The 22,264-nt window shown below is 41.9% G+C and overlaps 1 protein-coding gene across 4 annotated transcripts in view; it reads right to left on the bottom strand.

Annotated features, from left to right (window-relative positions):
- Positions 1-22,264, bottom strand: part of mtcl2 (microtubule crosslinking factor 2) — a 105,572-nt gene that overhangs the window by 41,226 nt on the left and 42,082 nt on the right. For 2 of the 4 annotated variants that reach the window (XM_080204792.1, XM_080204795.1), the window contains exons 6-10: positions 9,940-10,107; positions 6,356-6,481; positions 4,223-4,453; positions 2,395-2,559; positions 698-865 (exon numbers count right to left, since the gene is read on the bottom strand). In XM_080204792.1, the coding sequence (XP_080060918.1) occupies positions 698-865; positions 2,395-2,559; positions 4,223-4,453; positions 6,356-6,481; positions 9,940-10,107 (858 nt within the window). The remainder of the gene's footprint in view (positions 1-697; positions 866-2,394; positions 2,560-4,222; positions 4,454-6,355; positions 6,482-9,939; positions 10,108-22,264) is intronic. The other 2 variants (XM_080204793.1, XM_080204794.1) reach the window with 2 other exon arrangements.

The raw sequence follows: 22,264 nt of genomic DNA, 5'->3' as shown, positions 1-22,264 counted from the left end.
ACAATGTGGAATTGTTAAGGTCAATGGAATAGATGCACTTAGGAGAATCTAAACAAACATGAGAGAGAAGGAAATGAAGGGCAAAACTGATAAGACTTAGACAAGGAAGAATTGAAGGAGACTTGAGTTGAGCATGTCTGCCAGCATGGGCTGCTTAGGCCTAATGATCTAATTCTGTGCTGTCTATTATATGTAATTCTATGCAAAGATGCCTAAGAAAGAATAGTTCTACTGAGCATATAGTGGCACTTAAGTGGATAATGACACACTTTCTAAGGCACACCCATATACACATAACTGTTAGTTTCAGAGTATCCTTTTTAGTTAAGCTCAACTCTCTCATTAGCATCCATAACAACTCATTTGATTTTTAAAAAGACCCATTAGAAACAATCATGACAATGTTCAATAGCATATATTTAACATTCATAATTATGTTCAGCTGAACAAATCTTTGAATGTGCTCATGATCAGTGAAACAGTTGGCATGATATTCTGTTATGTCCAATCTTGCTAATGTCCTATCATAGTATGGTCTCTGGTGCTTAATAAAAGCTAGGACGCAAATGTACCTAAATACCCCTTAGATAGTGATGACAGCACACTAGTCTTTGGACAATAGATGTAGTGAGAATAACTGTGGATTGCTGCTGACACAACAGAGCTGCCTCAAACATTGTTTTCAATTTCTGCTTACCTGTGCAATACGACTTTTCAGTTCCAACTTTTCAATCTCCCAGGCTGATTTGGCGTTTGCAAACTGGAGCTGAAGATCATTTGTTCGCCTCCTTTCCTCCTTTAATTCTGTGCAAAGGTCCTTTACAATCATTTTAATGTCTCCCACAACTCTGCTGTATTCACTTGACTGGAAAATATAGAACAAGCTTAAAATATTATTTCTGTCAAAGAAACAAAAACATGTTTGCTATAACGGACATGATCTTGACACAACTGACCATCAATTCTCAAACCTAGTGAAACTGAAATGTCAGTAACATTTTAGATTAACAATAGTAACAGCATTAGATAAAGGAAGTCGCTAAAACAAAAGGAAGGATGTAAGTTTATCAAGACAGAAATTGTATGTTCCCACATAACTGTCTGGCCAAGGGGTGCCAGAGGACTGGAGGATGGCCAAGGTGGGTCCACTTTTCAAAAAGGGTGGTACTGATGACCAAGGAATTACAGACCGGTGAGTCTCACCTCAGTGGTACAAAAACTATTGGAGAAAATTATGAAGGAAAAATTAATCTCCACTTGGAAAGGCATGGGTTGATTAGGGATCGCCACCATGACTTTGTCAGAAGGAAGTAATGCCCCACAAATTTGATATAATTTTTGGAAAAAGTGTTCAAGTGTGTGGATGAGGGAAACTCAGTTGATGTAATTTATAGGGACATCAGCAAAGCCTTTGACAAGGTCCCACATGGGAGACTGAGAAAGTTGAAGCACATGGAATTCAGGGAAAGTTGACAAGATGGATCCGAAACTGGCTTAGTAATAGGTCACAAAGCTTGATGGTAGGAAGCTGTTTGAGCGACTTGTGGCCAACTGGCCCACATCCTGAACAGCTAGAACAGACGCAGATATGTGACTCTATGACTGGCTATTGGATCTACCTGAAAAAAGCAATGTCAAAATTGCTAAGCAGTGCTTGTGATAGGTACAACCAGATGGGATAGCAGATGGGATGAGCAGACTGACTCCCACAGGAATTGATGACTAGACTCCTGCTGTTTCTAATCCATGCAAGTCATTTGGATTCCAAAATTAAATGCAAGTTTGCTGACAATGTGAAAAGAGGAAGATGCAGCAGCGAAAGGCATGCAAAATAATTTGGACTGATTAAATTAAGTTGCCAAAATTTATCATCCCATCAAAGATCACATGAAATAAGTCACATGAATTTTTAAAATTCTTTTGTGGGATGCGAGTGTCATGCAAAACAAGTATTTGTCGCCTACCCCTAATTTCCACTGAATGGCTTGCTAGGTTATTTCAGAGGGAAGTTAAGCTGTGGATCTGGAGTCACAAGTGAACTAGACCGGGTAAAGACAATAGACTTCCTTCCACCATTAGTGAGACTAGCTTTCAATTCCAGATAAAGCTCAGCATTGTCACAGCTCCAGATCCACCATGCACAATATTTTTGTTGAACTATCACACTATTAAAAATGAACCATCACAATAATAGCCTGTACTTTAACACAATTTATACAAACTACTGTTACTTATTTGAAAAACCATGGCTTAAACCCTTTTGAGTGGAGCCTTTAATGGAGATGAACCTTGTATTTTAATAGAACATAGTTTTAGCAATTAATTTTGGATATTATGCCACAGAAATGAACATTACTTTTCATTGCTGTAATTGCTTATAAAACATTGGCGTACCTGCTTTGAACATGATGTAGGAACAGATTTCCCCACTGGAACACTCAAAGCCTCCTCAAAGGTTTTCTGAGGCTGATCATCTGTGGTCACTGTCTTGTTGTCCACTTGGCGAGGGGTCAGCTCTTCTTCTTCAATCAGAAGATATAAATCTTTCACACTATTAACCTGTCAAATGCATTAAAGCACATGGACTGTTGAAATTAATGGAAATGAAGTACAAGCAAGTAACTTCTGTGCTACGCTAGTGCCAGGCAATGATCAGCTCCAAGAAGAGAGAATCTAACCAACTGTCCTTGACATTCAATGGTGTTACAATCGTTGAATCCCCCGCAATCAACATCCTGGAGTTATCATTCACTTAATTGGACCTGGGAATTCTGCAGCAAGTAACTCAATGCCTGACTCCACAAAGCCTGCCCACCATCTACAAGGCACAAGTCAGGAGTGGAATGGAATAGTCTCCACTTGACCGGATGAGTGCAGCTCCGACAACACTCAAGCAGCTTGACACCATCCAGCACATGCCCACCTATCAACTTAAACATTTACTCCCTCCACCAATGATGCACAGTGGCAGCAAGCGTGTGTACCATCTCCAAGATGCACTGCAGCAATCCACCAAGGTTCTTCGATAGTGACTTCCAACCTGCGACCTCTACCACTGTGAAGGACGAGGATAGCAGATACATGGAAACACCACCACCTACAGGTTCCCCTCCCAAGTCATGTACCATCCTGATTTGGAACCTTATCACCAATCCTTTACTGTCACTAGGTCAAAATCCTAGAACTCCCTCCCCAATAGCACTATGGGTGCACCTGCACCACACGGACTATAACGGCTCAAGGTGATGGTTCGTCATCACCTTCTCAAAGGCAATTAAGAATAAACAATAAAAGCAGGTCGAGATAGTGATGCCCACATTATGTGAACAAATTTTGAAAAAATGTAGTGTATTGTTACATAATGGTTAATCTATTGTTTAAAAAAATTAAAACTTTCCTACTTTGTGCTCCTCAGTGTCTACTCTTGCCAAAAGCACAACTCAAAAATTTCAATACATGTAATTATTCACACACTTTGATCTGAAATATGTGCACCATGTACACAGGACTTCTGTGGCGTGCTTTCAGTGGGCAAGACTCCCATTGTTGCAAGCATGGTTGCAGAAGTAACCCACTTTTAGCTGGGATGGGGACAGAATAGGAGCATTCGATTCCTCAAACCTGCTCTGCCATTCAATAAGATCATAGCTGATCTGATTGTGGCTTCACTTCCACTTTCCTGCTTGCCCTTCATAACCCTCGACTCCCTTGTCAATTAAAAGTCTGCCTAAACCACGCTTAAATATATAGGATACAGTTTCCACTGTTCGTTAGGAAGGGAATGCTAAACACTAACAACCCTCAGAAGAGAAATCCTTCCTTACTTCCAGCTAAAATGGGAGACACCTTATTTTGAAATTGTGCCTCCTAGTTCTGGATTTTCCCACGAAGGGAAACATCTTCTGGGGATCCAGCCTGTCAAGTCCCCTCAGAATATTATATGCTTCAATAAGGCTACCTCTCATTTTTCTAAGCTGCAAGACTATAAGCCCAAGACAGGTGCTCTATGCACTGCCCTTGTAATCGACTCGAAGATTTAATTTGTATGCATATATCCTTACTAATCGGATGACTTGACTTGCATCAATATAAAATTCCATGTAGACTGCATCTATTTTAGAAGTGAAATTGTGCGCTGTTGAAGTGGTTTGAGAGTTCAAGCATAAGCACTGGAACAGTGAGCAGATTATTAGATTTAAAGAAATAATTTCAAATACTGCACCTCTAGTAAATCATCACCATCATTATCCATCTTCTTGCCACATTTCCAGTGTTTCAGGAACCACTTCAGCTTCATGTAGAGCAGGAAGAGGTTTTGTTTGAACTGATCAGCTTCCTTCACAAAGAGGTTTTTCTCCTGACTCCAGAATTTCTGCTCAAGTCTACTCTGCAAATTCAGGCTCTGCAGCTCAAAATCTCTTCGTACAAGAGCTTTTTGTTGCTCTTCTTTAAGCTGTGGAAAGCAATTAAAGTACCAATGAGAAACATAAAAGCCTTAATTTAGATTAACAGTGAACCAAACCATGCATGTCTCCTATCAGCAACTCGTATGTTTGTGTCGTGGTTCATTGCACACTCACCCTCAACATAAAAACCAGCTGCTAAAACAGATATGCCCCATTAGTCTTATCAAATTCCATAGTGCTTGCTTCAGTACCTCAAGAAAAATAACATTAAAAAAGTCTTTCCAGTTCTTCCATTTGATCCTCAGATACGAGACTGGGTTTGCTAGTTTGGAGCTGTGAATGTGACATGTACCCCAAGGCCGTGTCAATGCCTCCATGTAACTAGTAAGTCAGCAAGACTGGCCCAGGGTGACTCATGCTCTCATTTCCCTGGCTTTTCCCAGAAGGCAGACAGGCACACACACACACACACACACACACACACACACAGTGCAACTGCATTAATATGGCATTTCTTTTCCAATGATTTCCTTTTCATTTCTCCTCATTGCTCAAATGATGCCAGCAGCCCTGTGGTCAAACCTCAGTCAAATGCCCATGCTTCGACTGGGAATGATGGATAACAATTGTGAGTGGTAGTCCCTGTCCAGGCTTGCTTTTTTTTTCAATTTAACATCCTTACTGCTTTACAAACAGTTCATTCAGCAGAGACCAGATACTACATCTTCCTCGCCCTGCAAAACTCCAGTCAATGCAAAATTATTTTACTCTGTATGCAGCAGAATCATAGAAGGAGGCCGTTTGACCCATCATATCTATGTTGGCTCTTTGATGGAATTATCCAATAGAACTAACCCCGTGCACTGCTCATATTCCCCTTCAAGGGGATGCCGAATTTTCTTAATGAAAAGAGCAAAGCTGAGATTCTTTAGCTGCCAAAGATGAATGTGAGGGGATATTATAAGGTACACTACACAAAACAGGAATTACCAAGTAAGGTTTTAAAAAATGATACGAAAAAGCTACATACTGATAGCCTATATTTCCTTAGGAATCAATCCAAATGACATTATTTATCCATTATTATTTTTGCAATCTTTGTTTTTAAGTAGTGTCAAATATCCAAACGCTGGATGCTGCCAATTGCAGAATTCCAGCTTCTACAGGAATTACAGAACATCTGTAGAAGTCCAATTTGACAAACAAAACATTTCATGTAAACAGAATCGAATCCAAGCAGGAGATCCTTGAATTGACCAATACTTTACTCTAGTTCTTCAAAGGTTCTCTATGCTGACTGCTGGGACAGCAATTACCTCTTCCCACAACCTCTAGCTTTCGTGCGCAGAACAAAAAGAAAGAGACAGAGACAGACAGATGGCAAACAGAGACACACGAACAGCGATAACCGATGTTGACAGTAAGCTGTAGGAAATGAAGTAGAGTCAGGAAAAACAGCAAATCTGAATACAAAATGAGACACAAATGCACTTTAACATGCATGTTTGTCAGTTTTATCAAAGCCTCAATTCAGCCCATAGCTGCCATTAAGTCTGAAACATGAACGAAACAGTGGATAGGTCTCTCTTTAAAGAGCAATCCTGCAAAATTCCCATTAGAGAGAGATTTGGGATTTGAAAATGAAGCAAAATAGTAAAGTGTTCAATTTATGACACTGCCCTTTCCACAACTGAATATCTTTGAAAATAACACCATGTTGAGTGGACGTTCCAACGATTAACAAGTGTCAAGTGGATGACAACATTTTGCCTGAACAAGATTTACCCATTTTGTTTGGTTGCATGATGTACATACACGATCTATTTAATTATTATTTACTCCAGAATTTGAACAGTGGCAATTTTTAAATGGTAACACTGTAATGTTAGGTTTCATTTTAAAACTCAAATTCCATTTCATGTGAAATGAATTATTCTTTTGACATTGACCTGTGACATCTTCTGTTGAAATCTCACCGCCTCTTCATTCCGAAGTTCCCTTTCCTGAACAAGTTGCTCCTGCAGTCCTCGGATAGTCTCCTTGGCTTCAGATAAATCAAGTTGCAGTTCCTTGACCTGGTTAAATAAGGAATCATAGAATTAGGAATTGCAACAGGGTCATGAGGAAATTTTTAGGTTGCCTTTACTCCCCACAATTTTCTCACATACTACACAATCTCACTCAGTGAAGAGAACAGGAGAGTGTTGACTTTCAGAATTGCCTCAGCCTCTGGAAAGTTGTTCTAAGACGATACGAATGAGTGACAGCACTTATGCTGAAATAATACTTCCCGTTTTATGACCAGTTGAAAACTAATGACAATTCCCTGAACAGGAGATATGAGAATTGCAATGCGAGCTCTGAATATCTGGGGCTGAATAGCTGTTGGGTTACGGAGGCACAGTTCAATGCACAAATAGCTACGTTGATTTCTCCCCTCCCCCATGGCAAGTGATTTTCCCCTCGACATTCCCAAATCTGTGTCATTTTCCACCAACCTTTTGGCACGTGCCCGTTGAAACCTGTTGTTAAAAACAACCCCCCACCACCCCCGCCGCTGAAATCGGGTTCCACGTTTTAAATGGGAATGAAAATCTGATTTTCTCTTGTATTTCACTTTCTTTTCGTGGTGGGGTTTGGTAAGCCCATTAAAAACACATCAAGTTTGACAGTTTGTGAAGAAAATGAAAAGCCCGCTGAGGATTTGCAAATGTTCTGACAGCAAAATGTCAAATATTCTGACACCGTCAAACATCATTTGTTGCTGTGTTGTAATGTCGATGTGTTTATTAATGCAGTTCATCGCAGGATCGGTCCTGCAAAGATAACTTGACCTTACATTGACCAACTTTGTATAATTGCTCACATGCAATGCAGTATTTCTACCATGGAAAAAGTATGGTAAAATTGTTAAAAGTATAAAACAATTCCTCAGCTGGGACTGGGAGTTGCAGCTTTTATTCAATCAAAAACGGTAGAGAAAATGATCTGGATCTGCTCTACTCCCATTGGTTGACAGGCACTCTGCTTGGAAATGGAAACTGATATCTATTTTGTCATTGAAAACCTCTGATGATACCTATTACATTATTAATGCTTGACTGGGTTTCAAAAACTTCAGCTCAGCAGGTGGTATTATTGATCTAAGAACTATTGAAAGTTTTATGAGCCTGACAGAACATGTCTTTGTTGTGGTTCCTTGTTTGTTTACAGACCTAATAGGCACTTAAAGGATGGCAATGTTTTATCCCCTTGGATATTTTTGGTCCAGTATCATTGATAGTGGGTTTGAATTCAGGGCTATCTTGGATTGTTAGCGCTTTGATGTTTTTTCAATTTATTTAAAATTGCATGGCTCCTGAGAACTGTATTGGTGCCTTCTCGGATGTTATTATTGAGGATACATGGGGATATTGAGGATACGTGGGGGCATTGAGGTCGCATGGGGAATGTGAGGGGGCATAGGTGTTGGTGACAGGTGAAATTTAGGGGCTTTTTGAATAATGTCAGGAACCGGACTGCTGTGTGGGAGAACCAAGGTAGTTCCAGGATCTAACTTGTCCATGTTCACATCCACACTCCTCACACACTCCACTGTGGCTTGCAAAATGCTCTGTAAACCCAACCCCTGTGTGAAAAGACAAAAATCCCTTCTACAGTCCCACACTGGTTGGGTGTGCATTTTGCGAGCTGCCAACGTGTGTCAGATTTTTCTGAGCCAGACAAAAATTCTACCTCCAGTGTAGAGGCATAATGAACAAAATCATTTGTCTGCAAAATTATCTGAAAATGGAACTCGGATCGTTTTGAGCAATACAAATCTCTTTACAAATAAAGAATAAAAACTAAATTCAGCAAGATTATCATTCAATTGCTTCGGGGACACATTTGCATGTGATAAAAACGCAAGAATACACAGAGGTAAGAAATACATTAACCAGCCGTGTACATCATGAATCAATGAGGAGTGCATCTGATTTTCAATAAAAGCTATTCAATGATTCTTGCAATAGTCCCTATTTATTTGCTTATGTTGAAAGAAGCTATGTGGTTGACAGGTACAAAAGGGAGCTGTGGACACAAAGGACACAAGCAGCAAAGCTGGAGGGCGAAGGCAGAGATGCACACACAAAGAAGAAGAAGACAGAAACAGAAAGAGAAACTTAGAATTCCTGTGAGAAGCAGCAGCAAATCACTCTCAGAAAAGGTGCTCTTCAAGACAATGTACAAACTGGCTAAAAAGGTCTAAAACCTGGAATGTTGTGTGAATAGCTTGAAGCTGCTAAAAAGCGGTCAAACCATGAACCTTGACGTGGTGGGGAGAGGAGAGGGAGAATGTGGTGCCATAGCCAAGGTTGGGGAGGATAGGTAGGGGAGGGCCAAAGAACTTACTGGAAGGCTGCCAAGCTTTACCAGGCAGTCTCACCATCTACCTCACTGTGGGTAAAATGCTAATAGCGGCAGGAAGAGACCTTTAACTTAATAATCCTTAAATCAATAATAGTGCAGAGTGACTCTAAAATCTGTTCTTGATGCCGGCGCAATCCCCTTACTGGCTGGGGTAGGTTTTGGTAACCTCTACCTCACCTTGCCCAACAGGAATACCATGGACATAGGCCATGATTACCAACCCTGGGGCAAAGGGCGAAAGCAGAGAAACACCCTGTACTCGTCATCAACTGCAGTCACCAAACAACTAAGATACCTTGGATCTTCCTTACCACTCAGTTCATGCAAAAGCAGCATGGACTCCCTTTTCCACCAAAATCAAATGCGTTTATGTAGGTTCAGCTGTAAAATGTGAAACCTTTGAAACCATTTAGAGTGGTGCATGCATGAACAATGAGGAGTCTGCTACTACTTCCAGTTGCTCTTTTAAACAAATTTTTACTCCATCCTTAAAATTACAAAGCCAATGCTCAGAATGGACTGGATAAACCTAAATCCATTTCTTGCTTGCTCCAAAAACCAAATTCAAAATCCAATTGAATCCAATTCATGGTCCCCACAAGGGAGACAAACTAGATCCAAGCTAACAAGATAAGGCATTGCACCCCATCTTGGACTTGATCATAGCTAAATGAATCAAATGATAAGTATTTGTCCTCAAAAAATTGTAAATCCTGAACTTTATATATGCCAATCAATTCACTTATTCTATTACAAAGCCAATCCATCATATTTTGGTCACACTTCAACTACTACACACAAATTTCCATGTTTAACTTGAATAACTTATCAGGAATGAAAATGCCAGATCCAGAATATCTGCAGTCTCTCAATTAATTGCTGCAGAAACCCATCCAGTTTTATTCACCAAGAATTAGACTTTTCACCTTAAAAAACATAACTCATAAGGAATATGTTCTTGTAAGTTATGAAATATCGCATCCTCTTCTCGGCATAAATAGCCCCACGGAGATTTGCTTTTTACATGACCATACTAATAACAGTGGGTAGAGAAATATTATGTCACATTTTCCATTATTAACTTGTAATTTTATTACAGACATAGATAATTCTATAAATTTACCTCTGTAGCATAGGAATCACTTTCCTGGTGGTTGTAGAGGTTATAATCCTTAGCGGTATACTCCTTGGAATTTTCCCGGTACTCCTTGGTGTCAGCATTGGTCGCACAGATCTCTGGGGTATGGCTAACATCTTGCTGCCAGTCCACTTGATCCCTAAAGTCAGGCTGCTGCATGCATGGGCAAGTTAATGAAAACAAAACAAAGGATAGGGAAGGAACAAAGAAACAAAAACTGGGTATAGTAAACATTGAAAAAACTACAAGACAAAGAAAAGTATGAAAAGGAAAAACATCTTTATTACAGTGGCATATGAGAGTGTCGTAAACAAAATTAAAAAGACAATGGGCAAAATTATGGGCTGATGTGTTTGAAAAAAAAGAGAAAAGAGAAGAAAAAGTGTGCAAACACCAGTTACGGTGCACATGCAGTGAGTGATGCAGGGATTAAACCAGCAACATGCAGGCAATAGAGCTCTGATTCAATCAAGGGGGTGGCATGCACTTCTTGGAAACATTCTCGGAAGCAATAAAAGGCTGTGAACCCAAATCGACTAAACTACAAAAGCATCTGACCAGTAAACTAAAAAAAGGCGATATCCAATTTACATTGCTTGTCTGATAATCAGATTGCGAGATGATAAACCTACTTGCACAATATCCCATTGCAAGTGTTTTATCTAGTGTCATTGTCGGGTATTGAAATCTTGCTAAGGTGCAGCTAATTCAAATGTTTTGTGCTAAAATTTCAAATTACTCTAAGTGAATTCCGCCATGAAATAACATTGTGGCATAGGAATTTAACGCTAAAAGACTGCTGGATCAGGTGTGAATTAAGTGACTTTGTATTAAAAGTAGATTACTAGAAATCCTCTATTAAAACATCTGCTACTCTCTACCTTTTTCATTTAAATACTTAACATCTAAATTACGGCAAAGCGGGCTGTAGAGATTAAAACAGCTATGCCTTCAGCTTTGCTGCTTTACTAATTTTTCGGCAAGTTACTGCATATTTTCGTCACAGTGTGAATGCTGCAGGAATACACGTTATGGTACTTTGTGCCCAAAGCCGATGCTTTCGTTTCCAAGGTTACATTGACTTTATTAAATCAAAAATTACATTTAAAATACCCTTTATCTTTACCAATTTTCTGCTATGCACTCTTGAAGCTTTTGACGTTTTGCTGTGGTACAATTACATTCACACTCGACTATCTTGCCGAAATGACAGTTATTCACATGTGGTCTCAACAGTCAATGTTTAATCGGGCTATTCTGAACCAGGATGTGACCACAGTGCAGTTTGATTCTATCCTCACCCAATGCCCATAATGGATTTTCAATGCAGGCCACCCAATATTGATCAAGGGCATAAACCTTAGGTGATTTCTCCATCCTTAACCAACCATAATGCCTCATAACAGTGTCAGGAAGACTTGGTGGACCTTAAAAGATGGCGAGCGGTACCATCATTTCCATGACGAAACAACTCCTGCCGTGGGGGAAAGGAGGTAGACTCTGATTTACAAACCGGAGGTCCATTTCTAATTAATGGAGTGTTTAAAGAGATGCAATTTTCACTGCTGACTTGCAGTGTAAGAGACACAGATTTGTGGTGGAGTCATAAGTGCTTCTGAATGACCCTTAAAAGGTTTGCTTCCTTTCTGCAGAATTATGCAAAATTAATATTTGAACAAGACAGACTAGCATTGGGCAGCAAAGAAAGACTACCTTTCTGCTGGATGAAGAATACATAGCAAAGGAATGAAGTTGAAGAAAGAGGATCAGGTACCTTCCCACACCTGGGCCATAGAGGAAGTGCAGCAGTAGCAACATGTAGCCAGGCTACCCGACCAGGAATTGGTAGAGTTACCACAGAGTGCAGTAGGGAGGAGGAGGGTGAGATATTACTCCAAGCAAAAGGTGAACTGCCTCCAAAGAAGTTATTTAACATGAATGAATTGCAGTGCAGGCAAAGGCTCCGACTGTCAACAGAAATGGTTAGAGATACCTGTGCCATGGTGGAGGATCAACCAATCAACCAATTGCCATGCCCTACTTCAGTGTTGCACTCAGTGCACCATGGTCTTGAATGTCTGTGCATTGAGCTCCTACCAGACTTCTGCAGCATCTCTCAATCAGCTGCCTATGAGTACATCACAACTGGCACTTTTTGTGATGTACAAAGGTGGGAAAATACATCAACTTGCCTGCGGATGCAGCATCCCAGACACACAGGCCAATGGATTTTGCCTGCACAGCCCACTCCCCTCAACTTCAAGGAGTGGTAGACAACCTACAACGCACCAACGCCACGATGCAGACATACATGACAGAAAATTGTTTCACTCCAATGCGCAGGTTGTGACAGACCATAATAGGACCTTGCTGCATGTAAGTGCACGTTTCCCTGGCATTTACCATGACTATTTTCTCAGGCATTCATGCCTGTCTCAAATTTTCCAGCCCTGACACAGATCATGGTTGACTTCTGTGGGACAAATGATACCTATTAAGAAGATGACTTCCTGCTTCTTGACACAACTACTGATGGGGCCCAATGTTGCTATAACAGCCGCTTGCGGATGAAGATCGTTATTGAGTAGACTACTGGCCTGAAGTAGTTACAGTTCAGATGTCTTGATCCCTCAGGAGCAGCGCAGTAGTACTTGCCTGCGGGGTTCAAGGGGATAATGGTCATTTGCTCCATAATATGGTGCAATGAAGGAGCATTCACATTCAGAGGACAGCAAAAGAGCTACAGTATTGGAGAAGAGGGACAAGAGGATCTCATTGATTTTGACAAAGATGATGTTGAGAAGGGTGGCAACAATGGGAGACATCCTGAGTGGCAATCCCATGCACATCTTCCAGGAGATGCCCAACCCCAGAGAATGCAATAGAGACCCTTGATATGCAATGTCATTAGCATAGCTGAATCTAGCAAGATCACCACTCTTGAATTTACCATTGGCCTCAGATTAATCTTGAGTTGTCCTTTCAAAGCTGGACTGGCAATTTTCTGCTATAGCACCTGACAAATAACCAAAAACAATTTCACCTTGAACCCAGCCAAAGTGTGTCCCCTATTTCAACAGTAAACCTAATCAGTGCGAGTTAAGACTCAAGGTCTGCAGATCCAAGTGCACGGGCAACACAAATGCACCAATTGGACACTGTGCAGGAATAAGCGATGAGTGTGCTTACCACATCATCCACTTCCTTCCATGATCTCTATCCACCATAGTAACATCGGTGTGTGACACCTACAACAGATAATAAGTATTGCAACTCACCAAGGCTCCTCAGGAACCCATGCCCTTTGCCACGTAGGACAAATGCTTCAATTGAATGGGAATTCCCACAGCATAAGCTTCAATGAAAAACACAATTTCCTGACTTGCCATCATCTGGAACACTCAAGTGTGTTTCATTTCCTTCTGCACAGCACTCAGCTTGGTACTACACAATATGAACAGCATCTTTATCAGCAAGCTGGGTCATCGTAACTGCCTCTTTGATGGACGGCAAATGCTGGAACAGTCCTCTACATATGTGAGAGCTTGCATTTTCTCAGGGAACTGTGCCAGATAGCCACACAACTGCTTCTCATTCTTCACGTACCGTGCCCCATTAGGTGACTCCTGAGGCCCTACCTCAATGACTACTGGAGTTCCATTGTGACCATCTTCCCCACTCCAAAGGGAACTGTGCACAATGTCTCTGATTTAGGAGCCTTTTCCTGCACTCAAACAGTGTCCTTCACATGAAACTAACTCTACACACGTACAATATCCCTCTGAAGTGCTAGCATCTGTGATGGCACAGGGATCAGACAGCCCTGAGTGGTCGGATGGGTGGGGGATTTGGTATTCACCAATGAGATGCCTGTGATAGAGCAAGTAATTAGAATGAGACCTGGATATTTTGAGAGCATGCCTGGATCCAATCCAGTGCATTAAATCATCTTAACTGAACCCTTATTGTGCAATCCACCCATCACACATCCCCTCAAACCAACTTTGACAAAGTCCCTCATGGTAGGTTGGTACAGAAGATTAAAGCTCATGGGATATGTGGTCAGGTATCTAGATGGGTAGAGAACTGGCTTGCAAAGAGGTATCAGAGAGTAGTTGTGGAGGGGTCTTTTTCTAGCTGGAGGTCTGTCACTACTGGTGTGCCGCAGGGCTCGGTACTGGGACCTCTTCTCTTTGTAGTGTATATAAATGATTTGGAAGAGGGAGTAGGTGGTGTGATCAGCAAATTTGCTGATGACACCAAGATGGCTGGATTGGCGGGCAGTGAGGAGCAGTGTCTGGCAATACAGCAGGATATTGATAGGCTGGTTGATTGGGCAGATAGGTGGCAAATGGAGTTTAATCCGGGTAAATGTGAGGTGATGCATTTTGGCCGGAATAACGTAGGGGGAAGTTATATGATAAAGGGTAAGCCCGTAAGGAGTGTAGAGTCACAACGAGACCAGGGGGTGCAAGTGCACAAGTCTTTGAAAGTGACAGTGCAAGTGGAGCGTGTGGTGAAGAAAGCCTATGGTATATTAGCCTTTATAGGAAGGGGTATAGAATATAAGAGCTGGAGTCTAATGTTGCAGTTGTACAGAACGTTGGTTAGGCCGCATTTGGAGTACTGAGTACAGTTCTGGTCGCCTTACTACCAGAAGGACGTGGAGACTCTGGAGAGTGTGCAGAGGAGGTTTACCAGGATGTTGCCTGGTATGGAAGGACTGGGGTATGAGGAAAGATTGAAGAAATTGGGGCTCTTTTCCCTTGAAAGACGCCAACTGAGGGGGGGATCTAATAGAGGTATATAAGATTATAGATAAACAGAGGTAAGCTATTTCCTATAATAGAGTCACGTAGGACAAGGGGCCATGGACTTAAGGTGAGGGGGGAGCGGTACAACACAGATATTAGAGGGAGGTTTTTCACAGAGGGTAGTGGGGGTATGGAATGCTCTGCCAAGTAAGATGGTGGAGGCAAACACGCCAGAGTCCTTTAAGAGTAACTTAGGCAGGCACATGACTGAGTTGGAGATGGGTGGATATAGGGGAACCTTTAAATAAGGGTCATTAGCATTGGGGTGTCCCTAGAAATGTAAATGGGTATAGTATGATAATAATGTTTTTCTCTTTTCATTCACAGGTTTTAAGTCAGTCCACCTCGTGTCCAACACTAGACTGACTCCTAGGTACAGATCACGTATTCTCTTACATCACTGCGCAGTGCCTTACTCAGTCCAACATTAACTTTAAATGCGTCAGACCGTTTTACGACCCCACAAGTCTTTATCCAATACATTTTCATCATTATTATTACCCAATCTACCCTTCAAATCTCTGAGTGCACAGGTTCAGGTGGTCTGGAGGCCTTGTAACCCTTCCATATCATGCTCACACTACTGTTGGAGGAATGGTAGGTTCGGTTGTTGCGAGTAAACTCTGTTGATTTGTGGGTTGTTCTGGTGTCTGGGTATCGTTTTATCTGCATTTTCCATTCCTAGGTATTGAACCATTCTGTTGATTAGGCAGCCGTGGTGATAGTTGGCTGTCTCTCAACCCCATTTCTTGGAGGTGATGAATATTGTGTTTTATTTCCATGTTTTTTTCCCTTCTCTTTCTTTTCATTATGTGGGTTGTGGTGATGACCTCTGTAATGGAAGATGGCCTTTCCCATTATGAGGATATCATTTTTTTTCAGTAAGCTCACCTTTTGAATGACCGTGTAATCTGCTGTCGGCAATGAACCACTGCCACTCGGTACCAACATTGTGACACTGGCATAGTAGCTGGAAGTTGTAGCATTTGCCCTGTGATCATGGCGTTGACTTCATTAGTAGGTGTTGGAACCAGAGGTCGAGTCTCTTCTGACTGTTGGTTGCTCCATTGTTTATCCTCCACTGGAAGTGTCACGCTAATCATCTAAGTGGTTGGCTGGTCTGACCAATGAAGGCTTTCCGATACCAGCAGCAAAAGTGGGCAAACTTGTTCTGCAAAGAAAGAAGATAGTTCAGAGCTGAAGCGCCAGTCAGAATATTCTTTCTTCTTTGAACTCTTGGGAACTTGCAGTTCTCAACAATGGTTGTTTTGATGGGGCGATACAGGCATCTTTGCTCAAGTGAGAAGACTGCTTATGGATTACATACAGTGGTTCAGAGATTTGTTTGTCGCCAAATCTTAATGGCTCCAGGACCATGTCTATGACCAGAGGTCAGATTCCTTCAGACCCAAAAAAGGGGGTGTCTGTTCAAAACTAGGGATCTATAAGAAGTTGCTGAAATTTGAGACGGCGCCTCAGTTTGTTTGAAGTGAAAGAGTTTACCTGCATCTACCAGTTTTGGCGGGCTCCCATTGCAATGGCACTTGTGTTCAGCCTTGAAAAAAATTTTAACAACTGCTTGGATCAACGAGCTACAGACTTCTACATTTGTGCTATGCTATAGGTTCGCAAGTGTTGAATCCCATCTTTAAAGCAGATTTTTCCAAATTAATTAACTATCCCACCCTCCTTTTTGAAGTGAGCTTGGACGCCATGTGTTCAGGTACAGACCTGGGGACCCTGTTTGTCCAACAGAATTTTAAACAGCAATTTCTCAGTACTAAACTATTTAAGTTTTCTCAGGACTTGCTGTATCATGGAATTTAGAGTTTTTAGCTCACCCTGTTAACTCTGCACTCTGGAAATTGTAGCTGGACTTCTAGGAGATCCTATGGAGTCTTCTGCTGTAGTGTGGAATTTTAAATTTCTGCCTTCAGCTTCCAACCCTTTTTTGGAGCATTTCCAAGATGATTTTCTTCTGCTACTTGAGCTTTCTTCAGTTCAGAATGATTCTTCAAAGTTTTCTTTAGTTTCCAGGATTTTAGGTTTTCTCTATTTGAGGGGTATGGGTTTTTTTCCCCATTTGTTGTCACCATGTTGTAGGCTGTTGGATACCTTTTGGTAGATCTTAATGAAGGCTTTGTGGGTTAAGTAGGTTAACTGTATCAATAAATACAAGAATTATGCACATGCGCACATACTCACGTGTGTTCAGGCTAGGAGCTGTCTCCATGCTTCCTTGTTCACATGGCTCTGCCCAACACTAGACTGATCCTTAGGTATGAGACATGTGTTCTTTTGCCTCACCATGTGGGTGGCACTGTACTCAGCTCCACACTAACTTTACATCAGCCCAACCTTCATACTTCAGGTAAGAGCGGCCATTCACATCACCCCATGACTGCTTCGACCTTTATGAATGCCTTGACCATTCAATGATCCATGTAATAGGAGTAGTATGTGCCAAGCATGCCCCAGCTGATGCAGCATTCAGCTGTCATCTATCACAAAGACATCAATGTGTTCCCGCAATTCACCAACGTCTTCTCACATACAATTAGGTATTTGCTCATCCCTAATTGTCCATTCCGTGAAAGAATTAAAAATCTCCACTTGGAGTGCAGTAAGGTGTGGATCCACTTATAGTACTGGTTCCATGAACTATGGTATTCCCTTGATGCTTTCACTGTGGGAGTAATCTCTGGTCAAACTTACTTTATAATGTTGGGAGCATTCTTCATTCCCGTGGATACAGAATGTCCTCTTGGTCCAGAATCCTGAAGTCCCAGTTGCAGAAACAGGTGCAGTACCCTTCCCTGAGGCTGTCCCCTTTTTTGACATGTTGGCATGACAATGAAGAAAACACACCTGCAACTAAGATTTCTTGTTTTGTTTCGTTCACGTGTTGGAAACCAGATTATCACACTTATTCAAAGTCTCACTTGGTCACAGTGAGGGCAATGGACAAGGCACATTTGGTCACCCACACCCTGACTGTGGGTTGGTGAATGGGTAAGTTGGAAGGGCAAAGATCGTGCATGTAGTATTTAGAATCCAGCTCCTGAGATAATAATATCACTGAATGCAGAGCTTGGGGACCTGCTGAATTGGCCAAAGATGCAGCCATCACTATAGCTGAGTGCTGTGAAGCTTCGCCAGCATTAAGTTAGTATCCTTCAATAAGCAAGATCAACAGGTCACATTTAACTATTTCTTATGGAAAGCCCATGATGGGCAATGTCTTCCAGGATACCTAACCAATTAGCCAACAATTGCTTCGCTTACTGATGGACATCTTCATCCACGACCCAGCAAAACTACAGCAGGTTCTTCTCTCGCAGCAGAAACTGCATCCAGGAAGGCCCAAAATGTAATCTCCTTCCTCTTGTCATTAAGGCCTACCTCCACACCTGATCCGTTTGTGAGACTGGGAAACCAGTTTCTATCCTGTCTTGACCCAGCATCCCTGCCCCACAGAGTGGAAAATCGTGTGCTTTGGGGCACTTTTATCAAGACAGTTCTGGCAAGTAGGGAATTTTTCCCAATTCGAGTTGCGCACATCAGTAGCAAAAAAAAAAATCGAGCCTTTGGACACTTCTACTCTGTCCCAATCAGAGTAAACCTGCTGATGCACTGTAGAGCTATTAAGTCGTGAAGAGTGAGGTTTAGGCAGAATAAGTGCACAACATGTATACAGATGTAATATTTTCATCTATTTCCATTCAAATTGGATTTTCAGCATAAAAGCTTTTAGAAACTTCATCAAATAACATGCACTTTTTTGACCAATAGCTGTTTGTATTGGATGTAATCTGTGATCTGATTGGGTACGTGCACCATTAGTTCAGTTGGCATGCACTAAAATGGAATCACACTTCTGCTTTATTGCTGATTCATCTCATCACCTCATCAGTAAAATTTTCCTACTGTTTTCTGAAGACATCACAACAGTTTAGTGGGGGCCGGTTACCTCAGGTGCCTAGAATGTGATCCAGACTGACACCAATAGCATGGGTTCAAACTTGCATTGGCTATACTAGATAAGAAGCCTGTCTCCTTATCGTTCCCCATGCTTGAACTGAGTGGTGCCCTCTCAAACTATACAACCAAATGTCTCTCTCTAATGAAGAGAAATACCCAAGGTACTTCACAGACTTTGGCTGATTATCATTATTAAAACACTCTACACATGCAGCACTTTTCTATTTATATATTATCATTGTTAATTGGGAGGTTCATGATTACTGATCCATTTGAAAACAAAACCTTCAACCACTGTCCTACATTACTTGGGTGATCACACTTTAAACAAAATTTCACTGGCGGGAAAGTACATTGGACTGCCTGGAGATTGAGAGATGCATTATATAAATCCAAGTCTTTCTCAACCCTTTTACTTTGTTTCAATTTTTGCCTAGTGTCCCTTGCTGTCCTAGTTCATTAATGAAGAAAAAAATATTCATGCACTAGGTAGTTCCATTCCTCTATACTGACCAGTACAGAAGACCCAAAATTAAATCTTTGCTTACAGAGTCTGTTTGTTTCTCAGTTAATGGTAACTAATATGCTTTTTGTTGTGTCAGGGTTCTGCTGGATGGAACCTGTGAATTCTCAATCCAGTCTAATGATAGCACATGAAAAAAAAAACAGACTTTATTTGCACAATACATACATGACTGTCTGGAAAATACATTTAAATAATCAAATGTTACCTTTCTGGTCTTAAGAGACTGAGACTCAAATCCCAATCCCATATCAGGTATCATGTACTGGTCTGTGTTCCCACTTCTTATTTTCACGGTTGACAGGGAACCTTCAGGACGCAATTTAAGAAAATACGAACGGAAATACAGGATGTGCGCAAGTATGGAATAAATGTGATGTACGTCAAGGGAATTCAGGCTCTGATGGTCATTTTACAAATCTGCAGGCTTCTGGTAACATTTCATCTGATGGAGTGCACACGAGGAATCTGGGCAGAGAGGACAACACACCCTACTTCCTAATCTGCGCTGGTATTGTCTGGGGCTCTGCAGCATAAGTACAAACATGACCCGAGCACAATCTACAACACAGGAACTGACACGAACTTTATAGTAACAGGATTCTGAGCGCTGACATCAATCCATATGATTTCAAGCTACTGGTAACTCTGTACAAACATACGAATTAGGAAGAGTGGGCCATTTAGCTCCTTGAGCCTGCATTGTCATTGAATAACATCATAGCCGATCTGACTGTGGCCTCATCTCCACATTGTCCCTATACCCTAATAATATTTGACTCCCTTGTTAGTCAAGAATCTCTGCCTTAAAAATATTAATTGACCCTACTTCTACTGCTTTCTGGCAAAGAGAGTTCCAAAGATTAAGATCCCCTAAGAAAAAATCCTTCTCGTCTGTCACTTATTTTTAAACCCCTATTTCTGGTCTCTCCCACAAGAGGAAAACATCCTTTCTGCATCCACCCTGTCAAGACCCCTCAGGATCCTATATTATTGAATAAGGTCACCTCTCAATCTCCTAATTTCCAATGGAAATAGGTCCAGCCTGTTCAATCTTCCCTCATAAGGTGACTGACGCCAATGGAGAGGTTGAATGAACCTTCTCTAAACTGCTTCTTTCACATTTACATTGTTTCTTAAATAAGACGACCAAAACTGTACACAGTACTCCAAATGTGGTCTCACCAATGCCCTGTACAACTGTAGCAAAATATTTCAACTTTTACATTCCATTCCCCTGTCAATGAAGAACAACATTCCATTTACCTTCCTAATCACTTGTTACACTTGCATAACAACTTTTCCTGATTCATGTACCAGTTCCCTCTGTACCTCAAAGTTCTGCAATCTTTCCCCATTTAACCAACATACTGCTATTCTATTCTTCCTGCCAAAGTGGACATATTCACATTCCCCCAAATTATAGTGCATCTGCCAAGTTTTTGCCCACTCATTAACCTTTGCAAACTCCTTATGTCATCTTCACAATTTACTTTGCAAATTATCCTCGTGTTGTCAGCAAATTTAGCAACTATACATTAGAACATAAGAAATAGGAGCAGGAGTAGGCCATCTAGCCCTTCGAGCCTGCCCCGCCATTCAATAAGATCATGGCTGATCTGTCGTGGCTCAGTTCCACTTTCCCGCCCTCTCCCCATAACCCTTAATCCCCTCTCTTATCAAGAACCCATCAACCCGCTTCTTAAAAATATTTAGCGAGGCAGCCTCCACCACTTCAACGGGCAGAGAATTCCAGAGATTCACCACCCTTTGAGTGAAGAAGTTCCTCCTCAACTCCGTTCTAAACCGCCTCCCCTTTATCTTGAGGCTGTGCCCCCTAGTCCTACTGTCTTTTTTGAGCGGGAAGAGTCTCTCCACCTCTATCCTATCCATCCCATTCATCATCTTATACGTCTCAATGAGATCTCCCCTCATTCTTCTAAACTCTAACGAGTACAAGCCTAGTTTATTCAGCCTCTCCTCATAGCTCAATCCCCTCAACTCCGGTATTAGCCTAGTAAACCTCCTCTGCACTCCCTCCAGGGCCAAAATATCCTTGCGCAGGTGCGGCGCCCAAAACTGCACACAGTACTCCAGCTGCGGCCTCACCAATGCCCTATACAGCTGCAGCAAGACCTCCCTACTTTTATATTCAATCCCCCTCGCTACGAAGGCCAGCATCCCATTCGCCTTCCTGACCACCTGCAAGCTGGGTTTTTGCGACTCATGCACAAGGACCCCGAGGTCCCTCTGCACCGTCGCCTGCTGCAGTTTTTCGCCACGTAATAGTCCTTCCTACCATTCTTCCTACCAAAGTGGACCACCTCACACTTGCCAACAATAAATTCCATTTGCCATTTCCTGGCCCATTCGCCCAGCCTATCTAGATCCTTCTGCAGACTCTCCACACCCTCTGCACAATTTGCCTTTCCCCCAATCTTGGTGTCATCAGCAAATTTCGACACTCTGCACTCGGTTCCCTCCTCCAGATCATCTATATAAATGGTAAATAGCTGAGGCCCCAGCACCGACCCCTGGGGCACCCCACTAGTCACCAACCGCCAATCCGAATAGCACCCATTGACCCCCACTCTCTGCCTCCTATTTGACAACCAATCCTCTATCCACGCTAACACCCTACCCCCAACTCCATGTCCCCTGACCTTCTGCAATAACCTCTTGTGAGGTACCTTGTCAAACGCCTTCTGAAAATCCAGAAAGACCACATCCACCGGCTCTCCTCTATCCACTGCCCTAGACACATCCTCATAGAACTCCAGTAAATTTGTCAGACACGACTTCCCTTTAATGAAACCGTGTTGCGTCTGCCCTATCAAGCAATTCCCTTCAAGATGCCTCGCAATTTCCTCCTTAATGACGGATTCTAACATTTTACCTACCACAGACGTTAAACTAACCGGCCTATAATTCCCCGCCTTTTGCCTGGCACCCTTCTTAAACAACGGCGTAACATTAGCCGTTTTCCAATCTT

This window comes from Carcharhinus amblyrhynchos, chromosome 16 (genome assembly GCF_965287045.1).
Source record: "Carcharhinus amblyrhynchos chromosome 16, sCarAmb.v2.hapA, whole genome shotgun sequence".
Taxonomy (NCBI): Eukaryota; Metazoa; Chordata; class Chondrichthyes; order Carcharhiniformes; family Carcharhinidae; genus Carcharhinus; species Carcharhinus amblyrhynchos.
The sequence above is the reverse complement of the archived record's forward strand: the minus strand, read 5'-3'. Positions and strand labels throughout refer to the sequence as shown.